A 15,273-nucleotide genomic window follows, 5' to 3' on the forward strand; every position below is an offset into this window, starting at 1 on the left:
CCACAAAACTAAACATTCAGTCTTCCAGATTAAATGTGATTTCTGCTTGCTTTGACTTAATATTATTAGATTGTTGGTTTAGTAATGTGCTTAGAAGAAAGAAATTAATTATTAAAAAAATACTTTAAAATTTAGTTTAATAAAAATAATATTTAATAGATAAGTTAACTTAACAGATCACAGAAAATAAACCTGAAAATATTAGGGAATTTTAAAATTATTGTCTTGGAAAAGTCATAGGAATTAGAAAACTGTATCAGCTAAAAATATTTAATTGACTACATATTGCTCTAAAACTTGCCTCCAAGTATAATAATGTTGATTGTCGTATTGGAAACATTAATACAATAAGCATGAATGTATTTGGTAGATTGGTAAAAATATGCAACATAAATGTATCTTAAATTTGTGTATTTTTACATGATTAAAAGTGTTGATGTATTTAAACTTTATATCATAGATGCAAACTCCTCACCTTTTTGAGATCAAAATAGATCACCTATGGGATTTGCATAGTAATCCCATAGTAATAATTTATGTATTTGAAGTCTGAGATGTGGAAACGGTGAAGAGAGAGAGGGCAAACAGTTTGCAGTTCAGCTCAGTTTTGCTGTCTAATCAGCCAATATTGTCTTACATAACCTGCATAACACTTCATCTTTTATAACATGAGATTTTGACCAAATGTATTCAATCTTGATTTTGGTAAAATGTTGCAACAATTTTTTTTTTTTTTTTTCATGAAAAATTACAGTTTTGGACATTTTCCCCCGGTTTCACAGACAAGGCATAAGCTAGTCCTAGACTAAAATGCCTGTTTGAGCTGTTTTAACTGAAAGCAACTTGTACTGACATATCTTAAAATATGTCAGTGCCATTGTTTTGTCTCAAGATGCACACCAGTTATGTTTTTTTTCTAGTGTATGTTTATAAAAGCTACTTAAATATCCTAATTGAACTAAGGCCTAATACTGGCTTAGGCTAAGCCCTGTCTGTGAAACCGGGCCATAAGGTAATAAAAAATGAATACATAAAAAACCTCAAAGTAACTACAAATGAGCATGTAAAGCAATTATCTTAAAAAAAAAAAATTCTTTAAAAAACACCCCATGCAATGTTCTCACTTTTTTCCCCCTTACCTGTTTGCATCCCTGTTTATATATATGTGTGTGTGTGTGTGTGTGTGTGTGTGCGCGTGTGCGCGTGCGTGCGTGCGCGTTTAGTGGTGGCTTTTATTTTTGTTGATGATTACTTTTATTTTGACAGATGGCAGTATTTAGTTATATGTTTGTTATATACAGCCGAATGATGACTTTTATTTTGACATCTGTGATTAGTTACTAAGCTTCTGCTGTGGTTGCAGGCTTGCAGCCCATTTTCCAGCCTGCTGCAGAAGCGGCACTTTACGAACGACACGCCGGTGAAACTGCAGCCCGGTTCACTCACATCCCATCATAGTTTGGACTTTCAGAACCAAATGTAAGATAAAGTCATTAATTTGATCTGTGACACAGAAACACAGACAAACTGTACTTTAATGGTAGTTTTGCTCACTTAGGACGATACTTACCTTTTATTGCTGTGATTTAAATGTTCGACATTTAACGTTAAAAAGACAACGGTTATTACAAGAGCATGAGCCGTTTATATAAACGATTAATCATTCTGACAGATTAGTTTAAAACTTTGACATTAAAGCAGAGCGTTCAATCGGCATCCTTCAAAATTCACAAAAGACTAACTAAAACAAATATGCCATTTTTATTCCATATGTAATGTGCTTGATTCAGACCAGAAACTGGATGGATATAAAATTACAGCACAAGTGACATTAAGTAGGAAGTGAAGATGGTGATGTAGATGGGCTAAAGGGTGTGAATGTATGTTTAAGGAAATGAGCCTCAACTCTTAACTCAACCTCTTTTTCTAGCAACTTCAGCGGAAAAGAGTTTCCATCAGCTTTAAATAATTGGTTTTGTCTGAGCCATGGCTGTGAACGTGTTCTCGACATCAGTGACAAGTGAAAACCTCAGCCGCCATGACATGCTCACATGGATAAACGAGTCTTTACAGATGAGCCATGCCAAGATCGAGCAACTGTGCTCAGGTCAGTGACCAGCTGTCTGGCCCCTTCACTTCATTCTCCCAACTTGAGTATTATTCAATTACTGACTCTTCTGAGATCAACATAAGGCCAGCCTAGTTTGCGTTTTGAACGTAACGAATATATAATAATAGTGGGATGTCATAAAATTATATTTGCATGCTCAATTTGTCTATCAATATCTCCATCACTTTAGTGATGGAATGAACAGAGGTAGTACTGTGGAGGGGGGATGTGAGAGGTTCTTTTTTGTCTGGGTTGGGACCTGTATACCTTTTTAAATTATTTGATATAATTTTTTTATTATAATTTGCTGACTATGTCTTACCAATGTGTTTTAAGGTGCTGCTTACTGTCAATTCATGGACATGCTGTTCCCTTCGTGTATTCCACTGAAGAAAGTCAAATTCCAGGCCAAACTTGAGCATGAATACATCCACAACTTCAAACTTCTTCAAGGCAGCTTCAAAAAGATGGGTGTTAGCAAAGTATGTCAACACTTATTAGCACACAAGTCATGTTTTTCTGTGTTGCTACACAAAATATATTCATGATGTACAATGTGTAAACTGTAACAATTTTTTTGCTTGTTATTTTGAAACATCTTCCATCTCTGTGTAGATTATTCCTGTTGACAAGCTTGTGAAGGGCAAGTTCCAGGACAACTTTGAGTTTGTGCAGTGGTTTAAGAAGTTCTTTGACGCAAACTATGATGGGAAGGAATATGATCCGGTGGCAGCTCGACAGGGACAAGAAATGGCAGCAAATCAGAGTCCAGCAGCAGCAGCCACGGCTAACAAGCCAAGGAAACCTAGCGCAGGTAAGAATGGAGAACAAACGGGAAGTTCTCAATACTATTGCAGCCTTCTCCTACTAATATTTAATGGATAATTATCATTTTTTTTAACAAACAATTGTCAACATCAGTTTTTTTGGGTTCATAAGGTCCTCTTAGAAGTATGTGGGACTAGCGTTATTGTCGGAAGCTAGCTGTCCTAATGATAACAGGTGCATGGCAGCTGCAGCTGTTATGGATTATGACCCCAGAATATGTGGGTGTGACCAAGTCATGCACCAGTGGGCCAGTCGTACATGCTTTAGCTGTTTTTACATGTGTGAGAATGGCTGGAGCCTTACGTTGCCTGTGCATGGGTTTTTCTGTTTACTTCAGACACAGGCATCACACCTGCAGTCAAGCCAATGGCCCCTGTTGGTAAGATGTTGAGAACTACCAGTTAGTTTAGTTAAAGCACATTGCCTGTTCACCTTTCTACTCGGTTGCTTTACATCTGGGTATTTTCTCATTCACATTATGGTGATTCCTAGATTTCCAAGTATTGCACATTTGAAAACAACAGTCATGCAGTTCGCGGTTGGGGCTACAGCACTTAATGATGAAATATTCTAGAAACAGATTATTTATAAGTTTTATTTTGATTATTTCAGCTTTAATATTGGAAATATAAACATTTAAGAATTCATCCATTGCACTGAAGTAAATTTGAGGCTAGAATTGACCCTTATCTTCAAGGCTGGTTGACATGTATAATAAGGTGATGGATGTTCAGCTCCACAGCGTTCAGCCGCAGCACCTAAATCTGCACCAAAGACGGCTCCAGCTGCAATGAGAGGTGCAGGGACAGGTGGTGGCGATGAAGAGAAAGGAGTGCTTACTCAGACGGTAAGACTTTACAAGAGACAATAAATCAAGGCCTTAGCGTTATATTTTCACTTTGTTTCAGATGTTAATAATTTTATAATTTCAGATAAATGACCTGAAGGCCACCATTGCTGACATGGAAAAGGAAAGGGATTTCTACTTTGGCAAACTGAGAAACATTGAGCTCATTTGCCAAGAGAAAGAGGGTGAGGGTGATCCTACACTGCAAAAGATTGTGGATATTCTCTATGCCACAGATGTAAGTGTATATCGCTGTTAAAAGATAATTTGAGACTTAACATTTTTCAGCCCACTTAGTTCTGTTTTTTTTCCCCTGTCTTTCAACAGGACGGTTTTGTAATTCCAGAGGATGAGGTCGGCGAACCGGAAGAGTTCTGACCAATCAGGGGTGACCGTTTTAAAAAGAATTACCCCGTTGGACACTCAAATGCACATATTGGCTGATTCCTGCTGTTCTGCTGCACTTGCCTTTGGTCCATTATTTTGGACTTTGACTTTTGAATGTCTTTTTATTCAGGGAAGTTCTATACCTTGAATTTTTCAGCTTTTTTTATTGACCATCAAAACAACATTATTTTTGTGAGTGAAAAATAAAGTACTTATCAAAGGCTGTTTGTATAAAGCAGTCCACTGAGGTCTGACTTGCCAATGAGTAAACGGACATGAGCAAGCAGTTCTGATTCATTAATTCTGTAGTTCCACCAGAGTATTGGTGTAATCCAGAGCTTTTGCTGTTATCTAGTTTCTGATCTGTACATTTGACTGCTTGTTGACCAGTTGTGAGTGAAGTTCACTTCCTCTAATAAGCTCTGAATTAGGATGTGTGTCAACCTTTTGCATTTCCCTTTACAAGCACGAGGCAATGAGGAACCGCTTAACAGTCATGAGAGGCTTTGGGTTTGAGTCGGATGATATATCCCTTACTTGGTCTAAACTGGCCTAAGCTGCAAGTACCACTATAATCAGGCATTTTATTATGCTAAATCTGACAAAGTTAGGCCATTTCTTTAAGCACGCTTTATTTTACATTGATGTGTGCTATGCATGTGCCATGTATTAAAGTCATATACTGCAAAACAAACAAAATCTTAACTACGTTTGCATACAAGCAAAATATGTTGTAAACCAGTCCATATTTTATTATTAGGAAACACAAGTCATTTTTCCCATGGTTTTGACTTTCTGGGCATCTGAGAAACCGTGGGCTGATCATGACAAGGTTTGATGTCCAGCTTTTGGAGTCCAGGAACCTCCTCCCCTGCTTGAATCATGCGGAACACCTCTGGGAAAGAGAGAGACTGAGGCTCCGCGATCGCCTCCGCTGCATCCGACTCCTTCTCACGAACCACCTCCACATCATCCTGCTTCTCCATCGGTTTATATACTAACTTCCGCAGCTCTGTTAAAAAACAATTCAAAGCAGTTCATTACGCAGTTCATTTCACTCCTCTGTGATTTAGTGATCAAATGTGATACTCTGTAACATCACCGACGTACCTGTTATTAACGGAAACTTTTACATTTCAGTAAAACCAGTTTTTCTTTCAAATTCACAAGAATAAGATATTTAAACGCAGAGTTGCATTTTAAATGCAATATGCATTTAAAATAGGTCTATTAGCACTTGGTTATTTATAAAATGTAAGTAAGTGTTATTGATCTGAAATGCTCAATTTTAATGAATCGTGCGTTTGACTTCCGTATACGTCTCCAATCAAGGATTTTAAAATAAAAGTCCCTCACTCAAAAGCACTACAGGTCGCATCCCGGTAAAACACTATATATTAACTTTACCCGCTTGCGTTTTTTAGTTGCCAGCCACCACCAGCATATCAATTTTGAACATTTTAACAAAGCTTTAATGGTCCCCAGAATATTTTGTTGTATGAATATCTGAACATGCAATATATCAAAAGAAAGAACAGAGCCTCTGCTTAAAAAAAAACAAAAAAAAAACGGGGATTCTCTACTTTTTCAGTAGTTGCGTAATAGTGCCCCCTACCGTATAACTGTGAAAACACTGAAAGCCGGAAAATTCCGTCAATATATAGTATATGGAAAAAATATATTATGGAAGTCAATGTGGTCCATCAACTGTTTGGTTCTTCAAAATATCTTCTTTGTGTTCAGCAGAAGAAAGAAATTCAGGCTTTGAACAATTTGAGGGTGAGTAAATGATGGCCGAATTTTCATTTTAGGGTGAACTATCCCTTCAAAGCTAAATTTTGTTTGTTTCGGATTCCTCCTCTAACTCCAAACTGATATTATGACTCAAACTGTCAACCTTTAAGTACAATTCATGTTAAATTATTATTTATCAAGTGGGCTATAATTCCTTTTAAAATCTAGTTATTGGTAACCAGACACATTTATTTTTTCTTCTGTGTAACATGAAACATGACCAATGACTGAAATTATATAGGCCTAATTTAAAGTAAATTATAAAATGGCTCATTACAGATAGAGAACTGTTTGATACATATTTCATCAGTCCTTCAAATATAGTTATTTTTTTAAGAACTGTATTAAAATATTTATAAATTTCCCTATTTCTGAACATAAAATAATACAAGGTTGTCTGAGACTTGTGTCCAGACTTGTGGGAAGATGGACTTGGCCCTCTACCTGCGCCCTACCTGTGTTTAAGTCAATCATTAATAAGTGAGCTCAGAAAGACATCCCTTAGGCAATAAGAAGCCACCTTGGTATAGATTTGGCATAACTATTTATAAAGAATTGCCTATTTATCTAAATCTTTCACTATTTCTGTACCACAGGGTTTTGCACCTTATTTGATAACAAATAAGCGTGTGTTTACTTATTTGGATCCTGACATCTATAGGACTCCCAATTGAAATTTTTGTTTCATAGGTCTTTCAGATTTCACTGAACAATGAGGAACTGCACGTTCATGGGAGGTGGGATCCCTTTGTCATCTGAGTTCTTTAAAGGTAAGACAACATGATGATGAAAGGTGTAGAAGTATCAAGCCAAGCTCTGCTGTTTGCTGCTTATGACCAGTGTTACAATGCTAAATGTAATTTTCCCTGGATAATGACAGGAATGACAATACGCTGCAGTGTAACACGTGGATATGATTAAATGCTGTACAATTTGTATATGCAGTGAAAAAGATAACACAGATGAAACTGCTCGTCAGTCAACAATATTTACAGAGCTACTTGAGTCAGCTAGCATTGTTCCTCCATTTTCCTTCTTCATTTTCACTTGTTTCCAGGATTATTACCCTAAAAGCTGCCAAAAGTGTGCCTCTGAGCTAAGGGGACTAGATGTCCATTTTAGACACATGAATGGGTACCAGGATGGGAAATTATGTCCCTTTGAGTCTCAAAGAAAGGTTATTTATTGGCATTCATGGTTCCATGAAGAACATTTAACATCCATGGAATCTTTCAATTTCACTAAAGGTTCTTTGTTGTGAGAAAAGCTTCTTTAGATTATTAAAATGTTCTTCTAAAAATGGTTCTTTTGAGAACTACCTGAAAGTTCTTTTGGGAACCCAAAATGGTTTTTCTGTTGCATCGCTTTGAAAATCTTCTGTTGGAAGCTTTATGTTTAACAATGTAGTTTTGCTTGTTCTGTTTATAGTGATCAAGAACGATCTCTGGCTATTCCTCCTTCCTGCTGTGTTTGTTATGCTGCTGCTTGCTCTCTTCATGGAGGAGATTGGCTTTTTTCTGCGTCATGTCACCTCTCATCGGCGTAGAAATCTCAGCCTATGGATCCTGGGAATATATCCAGTAAAACACCACCTTCTCACTCAATTCATTTATTTCATGCCTTTAGTTACCTTTTGGTAACATTTTGTTTCTTCGACAGGTCTTTGGAATGACGTCTATAATTGCGCTATATGTTCCACGCTCCTCATCTCTGTGCAGTTTCATTGCGTCTCTGTGAGTGATTTTTGACTTCCACTGGTATTTTGTAATGTTTTGTAATCAAATTGCACAATAGTGATCCGAATGGCCAGTCATATATGTATGGATTGTTTTATACTTCCTGGCAGATATCACTCTATTACACTCTTGAAGTTCATGGGTCTTATCAAAGACTTCTTTGGTGGAAAGGTCCGCATGCTGGAGGCATTAGCAGGGGAGAAGGTGTCTCCAAACCCCTTCCCCTGTTGCTGCTGCTGCTGTCTTCCTCTCTTTGACATCAACAAGTACTTCATCACACATACACCTGCATAGATGTTTAACTTAATATTTAGAATAACAGGACTGTTTGTTTATAATGGTGGAATCCTAACTTTTTTTCCGTCAGGACCAGTGTGGGCTGGATGATGGCTGCTGTTCTTCAGCTCTCTGTGGTCAGAACAATCCTGTTCTTCCTCACTCTTGTCCTCTGGACAGATGAACAGTATGACTATGGGGATGTAAGTACAATACCCTATTGCTCTGAGCTCACTACAGTGTCAAATTTTCACGAATGGCCTATAGAAAGAGAGAGTTTTATTTAACTGAATTTAATTAATCTCTTTTCAAGATCACCTAACTGGTTTAGCAAAAAAAAAAAACATTCTTTACAGGGCAGATTTGGCTTATTTTCTGAACAATATTATGTGACTTTGTAATCTGTTTCTCTTTGTCAGGTTAATTCGGTTACTCTCAACATGTATGTCAATGCCATCATTGCCGTATCCACGTTTCTGTCCTTCTATGGCTACTTGCTGTTTTATAAAGCTACAAAAAGGGCATTGCCTGGATACAGTCTTCGAGCCAAGTTTATTTGCATCATTGTTGTCCTGGTCCTTTGTGGACTACAGAGTGGAATTCTGGAGACCATGGGTGCGCTGAATGTCATCCCCTGCACTCCTCCCTTCTCTGAACTTTTTCGTTCTCAATGTAAGAAATAAAAAACATTTTCCAAAAATGTTGGGATCTGGAAACACATCTGCTTTAATCCTTTAATTACAGTAATGGTTTTCTCTCATTTTTCTTTCTACAAGTAATCTACCACTATTCTGTAATTGTGGAGATGTTCTGCATCAGCCTCTTTGCACATCACATATTCCGGAAAGTTGAACCCTGTCAAGATGAGGGTGAAGAAATGGAGATTGATGTCATAAGAGTTCTCAATGAAAAGGCAATTCAGACAGAAGATGAGCTGCCAATTGCTGTGCAGCTCTCCTCTCAAGAGGATGAGCCATGCCATTCTAACCTTGGATACAACAGCGACAGTGAAGACAGCCTCTGTAAAATTGAACACGCACCACTGGACCGCTTCACTTTTCCCTTACAGCACAGACAACAAACTGCAGCAAACTTAGAGAAAGTATATAATGCACCACCTGAGGACTCCATGAGTGTGGAGCTGCCGACAATTACTGTCAGTGCTGAAATTAACCATATTGACAGTGGTGATGTTACTGTTGTATAGAAGAAAAAGAGAGAAAAATGTATAAATGTATAGTTTATTCCACTTTATATGTCTATGACTCCACTGGGCCCTGGGAAGTTAAACAAAGAACAAGTGCCATTTGAATTGTAAACTCACCAGCATAGCAAGTTTTTTGTAATCTTTAATATAGCACATACAGTTTACTATTATTAGTACATTTAAATAAAAAAATTATTACTGATTCCCAATGAATAAACAAGGCTAAAGACTTGTAGACCCCCAAAGATTTTACATTTGAACCTATAGAAGCTATAGAGTGCCGTAGGCGTGACGGCAAAACCAGGAAGACTGATTTTTCTATGGGTTTTTATAATGTGGTTATTCAGTTTGTGGTAAACATAACTTGACAATGCTTGGACATTTTGTTCTACAACGTAAACTGCACATACAACCCATGTTCTTATCTAGTTACTTAAGTTTTATAATGTGATAATGTTCTTATCTATATATGTTTTTTTTAATAAACATGACAGCTTCAAAATTTTCGTATTCAATATGGATGTGTTTAATGTAATGAATTTTTTTCGTACTGAATTTTTCATGGATGAAAATGAGGCTGTTAGGGATAGCTGATCACGTAATTTTCAAAACTAACAACTTTCAATACTGTTTAATGGAGTTTTTGCTACTGAAAGTTTATTTTTGACAGATGTATCATTAGTTGAACAATAGGCAGGTACAGCCTAGTTTTCATTCCAAATATGGTGCTACCCTGAAGTCTGTTTCCTGATTTCATTTCTATACAAACAACTTAAACAAACGAAAATAGCTTTTAGTAAGGAGTGTGATATTTTTCATGGTTATATATTCTGCTCTGAATTATATATATATATATATATATATATATATATAGTCAGTGGCGTGCAGTGGTGTTCTGAAATTAGGAGGCACATTTTTTATTTATTTATGAATCAATGTAAATTCATGTGCATTACTCTTAATGTTGACACATCTTCCTTGTTAAATGAACGTTACTTTACATTACATCAAAAAAGAAACCAAATACAATTCTATTTTGTAATTTTACATTAACAATGTATTGTAATAAATGTTCTATTTATCAAAACCAAGTCAATCTCATCAAGTTAGTGTTTTAAGCATTTCTACAATCATTCCAAAATAATAACTAAAGGCAATAATAATTTAAGCAATATATTTTATTTGTGTATTGATGTTTTTCTTTTTAATTGTCAACTTAGGCTATTTTGGATCATCAGTCATGCTCCGTAAACACCGTCTGTCACAGACACGAATTGTATTTTTAATTTCACCAAGCTGATTGCACTAAAAAAAAAAAAAAACCGCAGTCATCATGTTTTCAGTCCATTTCAAATTTGATTTTGACGTGACATAAAGCACGTGATATCTAACTGGGTGATCTGTTTACTTACTTTTCATCATTTGTTCATGTCATAATTTGTAATATTTGTGTTGTTTTATATGTAATATGGATTATTTTATCATCCTATTTTTTTTGAGGAGGCACTGCCTCCCTTGCCTCCTCGGAGGAAACGCCCCTGATTAGGTTGTTGACACTTTAGACATTGCTTTCAGTTAAAACAGCTCAAACAAGCATTTTATGAGACCAGGTTTAAGCCTTGTTCGTGAAACCGGGGCATAAATGGCTCTATGTTTGACTAACCTCATGTTACGCGCGGTCAACAGGATTGGCCAATGAACATTATGTATTCTTCTCTTAGCTACAACTCGACCAATCATCAACGCGAATGCCGTTTCGCGTTTTTCCGGTATTGGGAATCCAGCATGCAGGCGAGGTGATTCAGGCGAACATGGCGCAATATTTGAAAGGTAGGATTTCTTTTGCTTTCTTCAGATAGTGACGAACAGTGCTGTTAACAGCGCACGTTTCAAATAAATAGCAATGAATAAACATAAAAATATATATATAAAATTGCAATGAATAATCATAAAATACTGTCATACTAGGGAACTTTTAAATAGTTAATAACACAAGTAGTGTACAGCAAGTGCTACATGACTCTAACCTGTGAGAGGTTGCAGTCGTTTCTTGGAGTTGTTTCTATGGAGCCCCTTACATATGATTCAAGATTGCAGGGTGTCTTGTAAACTTTCATGGGAGGACCTCCAGGCTCTGTGTCGAAGAAAAAGATTAGTTTGCAAACAGCTGAGTGTGACAAAGAACAACTTTGATGACTATGAAGTGGAGTATCTGTGCAACTACAAAAAACACAAGGTGAATTATTAATTATGTATTGCATGAACAACTGTGATCTAGACATTTGTGGTTCCAACTGTTTCTCATCCATAGTTTATATTTCCAATTTACATGATTCACGTTACTGTAACCTTTAAAAATATGCCTTTTCAGGGTCGAGAGTTCTTCCTGGTGAAGTGGAAGGGCTACGCAGAGTCAGAAAACACATGGGAACCCCTCAAAAACCTTAAATGCCCAATACTCTTGCACCAGTTCCGAGAAGACATGAAGGCAGCTCTACTTCAGGCCAGTCAACCGCTCGATTCAGCATCTTTGAGTGCCCCCATTGTTTCCTTCCTCCTCCAAAAGGCCAAGCAACGTATGAAGCTTAAAAAATGGGAAGACCTCATGAACCAGACCTGCAGGCACAAAGGCCGTATATTTGTTTGTAATGAGGTCGATCTGGACGGACCTCCTAAAAACTTCACCTACATTAATGACAATAAGTTAGGGAAAGGAGTGGATGTGAATACAGTGACAGTGGGGTGCGAGTGCAATGACTGCATCTTTCAGCCGATTGACGGCTGCTGTCCAGGGCTGCTGAAGCATCGGAGGGCGTATAATGACAGCAGGCAGGTGAAAGTGATGCCCGGAGTACCCATCTATGAGTGTAACTCCATGTGCAGATGTGGTCCTGACTGTGCAAACAGGGTTGTGCAGAGAGGTATTCAGTATGATCTGTGCATCTTCAAAACAGCAAATGGCAGAGGTTGGGGAGTGCGGACGCTGCAGAGGATTTACAAAAATAGCTTTGTTATGGAGTATCTTGGAGAGGTAAGCAAGTTAAATGGATAGTTCACCCAAAAAATGTCATTCCAAACCTGCATGAACATAAAAAAAATTATATTTAAAACATTAAATATAATAAATATGAAAAAAAAAAAAGATATTTTGAAGAAAGTGTTTCGTCTATACAATGAAACTCAGTGGTGTCCAAAACAACATTATACCCCATTTTTTTGGGTGATCTATCCCTTTAAATTGGTAAATGTTGGTAAATCATTCATCCCCCTGTGAATGTTGATTACTGACATGCTGTCAGTTGTGTATTGCATCAGATCATCACCACAGAGGAAGCTGAGAGGAGAGGAGTGGTGTATGATAAGCAGGGCGTCACCTACCTGTTTGATCTGGACTATGTGGAGGTTGTCTACACCATCGATGCAGCTCATTATGGAAACATCTCTCACTTTGTCAACCACAGTGTGAGCACTAACTAGCTGTACACATCATCTGGGCTGTCCATCAAGTAATTTGGAACAAATTCTGATATTTAAGTGATATTTATTTACAGAAGGTATGTTGCATGAACGTGTTTTCTTAATGTTAATTGTAAACAAATGTTGGCATTATAGCAATCAGTACTCCTTTAGAGATATTTTGGGCTATTTAGAAATATTCAGTAGAAAATTAACATATTAAATTAATACATATTAAAAAAATACATTAAATACATTATTATTTTAGATTTAGTGATTTGACATATGAGGCCAATAAGACAATAGTGTTATTGTATTATATATGTATTGTAAGATTTTTTTTTTTTAAAGAAATTAAAACTTTTATTCAGCAAGGACATTAAATTGATCAAAGTGAGAGTAAAGACTCTTACAAAAAAGTTCTATTTCATATAAATGCTGTTTCTTTGAACTTTTCTTATAGAACTTTTCTATTCATCAAAGAATCCTGAAAAATATATCAGTTTCCACAAAAATAGTAAGCAACACAATTGTTTTCAACATTTGTAATAGTAAGAAACGATTCCTAAGGACCAAATTAGCATATTAGAATGATTTCTGAAGGATCATGTGACACTGAAGACTGGAGTAATGATACTGAAAATTCAGAGATGCTGAAAGAAATATGTATATATATTGTTTATATTTGCCAAATCTGGGCAATGGTATAATGTTTCTAAAAGTTAATGAGCTCATTTTTGTTTTAGCAAATCCTGTCACAGTGTGCTGCAAAATTAACATTATAACAGTAACTTCACAAAGCATGCAATTAATAAATCTTTACCATTGTTTTTCCAGTGCGATCCAAACTTGCAGGTTTATAATGTTTTTATTGAGAACTTGGATGAGCGACTTCCCAGAATTGCAATTTTTGCAAAACGAGGGATCAAAGCGGGAGAAGAGCTCACCTTTGACTACAAGATGAACAGTAGGATTTTTTTTCTTTTATTTGGCCTTTTATTACATTTTTGGGGGTGGGTCTATTAATATGATAATGAGGGAAAAAATTACAGTACTGTGCAAAAGTCTTAGGCCACCAATAGATGTTGTTTTAGCAATGGTATAATGTCCATATATAATTGTATGTTCTATTATATATAATATATAATTATTTCTCACTCTCTTTATTAGAATACCAGAAAATACAGGAAATTTGTAAGCAGTATTAAAAAAACAGAAAAAATCTGAAAAATCGGCTAAAGTGGCAAGTATTTAATGACCTCCCCTTACACTTGAGCAATAGCAGGAACCTGGCTCTCTTAAACCTAAATGGAATGGAAAAGGACTGGAAGGCCAAAATATGATGAGAAGTTTCTCAGAGTTTCTTCTTTGAGAAACTGGAAAAAGTCCAGGAGGTCACACTAAATACTGTTTTTTGCTTAAAGAAGCCATGTTCTAAATGATTTTACATTTTGTGTACATATTTCCTTTATTTTCTGTTTGTATCTTAATAAAGAGACCGAAAAATAAATCTGGATGGTCATTAAAACATTGCTAAAACAACAAAGCTGGTGGTGGCCTAAGACTTTTGCACAGTACTGTATATCTTATATACTTTTGTTGTAAATACCTAATGTATACTGCAGTTGATCCAGTAGATGCAGAGAGTGAAAAAATGGACTCAGACTTCAGTCGGGCTGGATTTGAAGGATCACCCATCAAGCGGATCCATATGGAGTGCAAGTGTGGAGTGAAGAACTGCCGGAAATATCTGTTTTAATTCAGCTCACACAAATGCATGGATACTATCACAGGCATCAATATACGTCAAGATTCTTAACACATATCACGAAATGTATCATTGTATATGTTTATTTATTTTGTGTATATATACTTTAAATAGATTTTAACTTCTTGCATTTGTTAATGACCATTGAGATATGTGTGATGGCTTTCATTAATTCAATTAATTTAATGTTTTAATCCATTTTTAGGACTGTTTTAATAAAGTAACATTTTTATCCTCAATGAATATGCATGCTTTTATGTTACATTTACATTTAGTCATTTAGCAGACGCTTTTCTCCAAAGCGACTTACAAATGAGAATAGTAGAAGCAATCAAATCAACACAAGTGCAACAGTATGCAAGTGCCGTGTCAAGTCCCAGTTATGTTCTTTTATCCAGTTAATAAAAATATTAATTTTGATACTGTGTGGAGTATTCTGTCTTCAAGAATATGTTGCTTACCTATATGTCTATATTTGCCACCAGATGGTGCTATTGTATTCATAACACATTTGGTTCAATGTAATTTACAGATTTACCAAAATTTACAGATGAAAGGCAACAAGGGAGATGTACATGCTATAAAAATCCTAAAAAGGTCAAAAGTTGAAAAAATTATTACATTTGTGAATAAAGAAAACCAGCTCAACATAACATGGCAAATTTTTAGAATTAGGTGAAAACTATTTCATTAGTTATTGAAGGATTTTGTGCCTGGGATTTTGTCAGGTTGTTCCACAAATGTAAACCACAGAAACACAAGGCTGTTACAAACTATACAAGATTTAATAGCAAGAAGTAACACATCTGTGCTGTGAATATGGAAGAAGGCTACAGTAGAACCCTACTCATCTGGCCTCGCTTG

At 36.1% G+C, this 15,273-nt stretch overlaps 3 protein-coding genes and 1 long non-coding RNA gene across 10 annotated transcripts; 3 read left to right on the forward strand and 1 right to left on the reverse strand.

The window, feature by feature from the left end:
* The first annotated feature begins 1,311 nt into the window (after positions 1–1,311).
* On the forward strand, positions 1,312–4,419 carry mapre1a (microtubule-associated protein, RP/EB family, member 1a). Of its 2 annotated transcripts, XM_051903946.1 has the most exons (8): positions 1,312–1,479; positions 1,931–2,107; positions 2,447–2,592; positions 2,726–2,924; positions 3,276–3,317; positions 3,673–3,785; positions 3,871–4,023; positions 4,113–4,419. In XM_051903946.1, exons 2-8 carry the CDS (start codon positions 1,987–1,989, stop codon positions 4,161–4,163), a joined length of 825 nt encoding a protein of 274 aa, XP_051759906.1. In that variant the 5' UTR covers positions 1,312–1,479; positions 1,931–1,986; the 3' UTR covers positions 4,164–4,419. The 2 variants fall into 2 exon arrangements, with proteins under 2 accessions (XP_051759906.1, XP_051759907.1); XM_051903947.1 differs by lacking the exon at positions 3,276–3,317.
* A 480-nt stretch (positions 4,420–4,899) lies between these two features.
* On the reverse strand, positions 4,900–5,512 carry LOC127517818 (uncharacterized). Its single transcript, XR_007931377.1, has 2 exons — positions 5,283–5,512; positions 4,900–5,184 (listed from the first exon to the last, which is right to left on the reverse strand). It is a non-coding gene; the product is annotated as an uncharacterized LOC127517818 (long non-coding RNA).
* A 188-nt stretch (positions 5,513–5,700) lies between these two features.
* si:dkey-16n15.6 (organic solute transporter subunit alpha) lies at positions 5,701–9,969 on the forward strand. Its single transcript, XM_051903945.1, has 8 exons — positions 5,701–5,951; positions 6,657–6,736; positions 7,395–7,546; positions 7,626–7,699; positions 7,813–7,968; positions 8,070–8,181; positions 8,398–8,650; positions 8,755–9,969. The coding sequence occupies exons 2-8, from the start codon at positions 6,679–6,681 to the stop codon at positions 9,183–9,185; spliced, it is 1,236 nt and encodes a 411-aa protein (XP_051759905.1). The 5' UTR covers positions 5,701–5,951; positions 6,657–6,678; the 3' UTR covers positions 9,186–9,969.
* Positions 9,970–10,851: 882 nt separating this feature from the next.
* On the forward strand, positions 10,852–14,668 carry suv39h1a (SUV39H1 histone lysine methyltransferase a). 6 transcript variants are annotated; one of them, XM_051904415.1, is made up of 7 exons: positions 10,852–11,015; positions 11,276–11,421; positions 11,557–12,216; positions 12,501–12,647; positions 13,105–13,158; positions 13,479–13,608; positions 14,267–14,668. In XM_051904415.1, the coding sequence occupies exons 1-7, from the start codon at positions 10,934–10,936 to the stop codon at positions 14,398–14,400; spliced, it is 1,353 nt and encodes a 450-aa protein (XP_051760375.1). In that variant the 5' UTR covers positions 10,852–10,933; the 3' UTR covers positions 14,401–14,668. The 6 variants fall into 6 exon arrangements, 3 of the variants coding, with proteins under 3 accessions (XP_051760375.1, XP_051760376.1, XP_051760377.1); XR_007931457.1 differs by lacking the exon at positions 14,267–14,668 and having other exon boundaries at positions 12,501–12,739; positions 13,479–13,573; XR_007931459.1 differs by lacking the exon at positions 14,267–14,668 and having other exon boundaries at positions 12,501–12,691; positions 13,479–13,573.
* Positions 14,669–15,273: the final 605 nt, after the last annotated feature.

This window comes from Ctenopharyngodon idella, chromosome 8 (assembly GCF_019924925.1).
Source record: "Ctenopharyngodon idella isolate HZGC_01 chromosome 8, HZGC01, whole genome shotgun sequence".
Taxonomy (NCBI): Eukaryota; Metazoa; Chordata; class Actinopteri; order Cypriniformes; family Xenocyprididae; genus Ctenopharyngodon; species Ctenopharyngodon idella.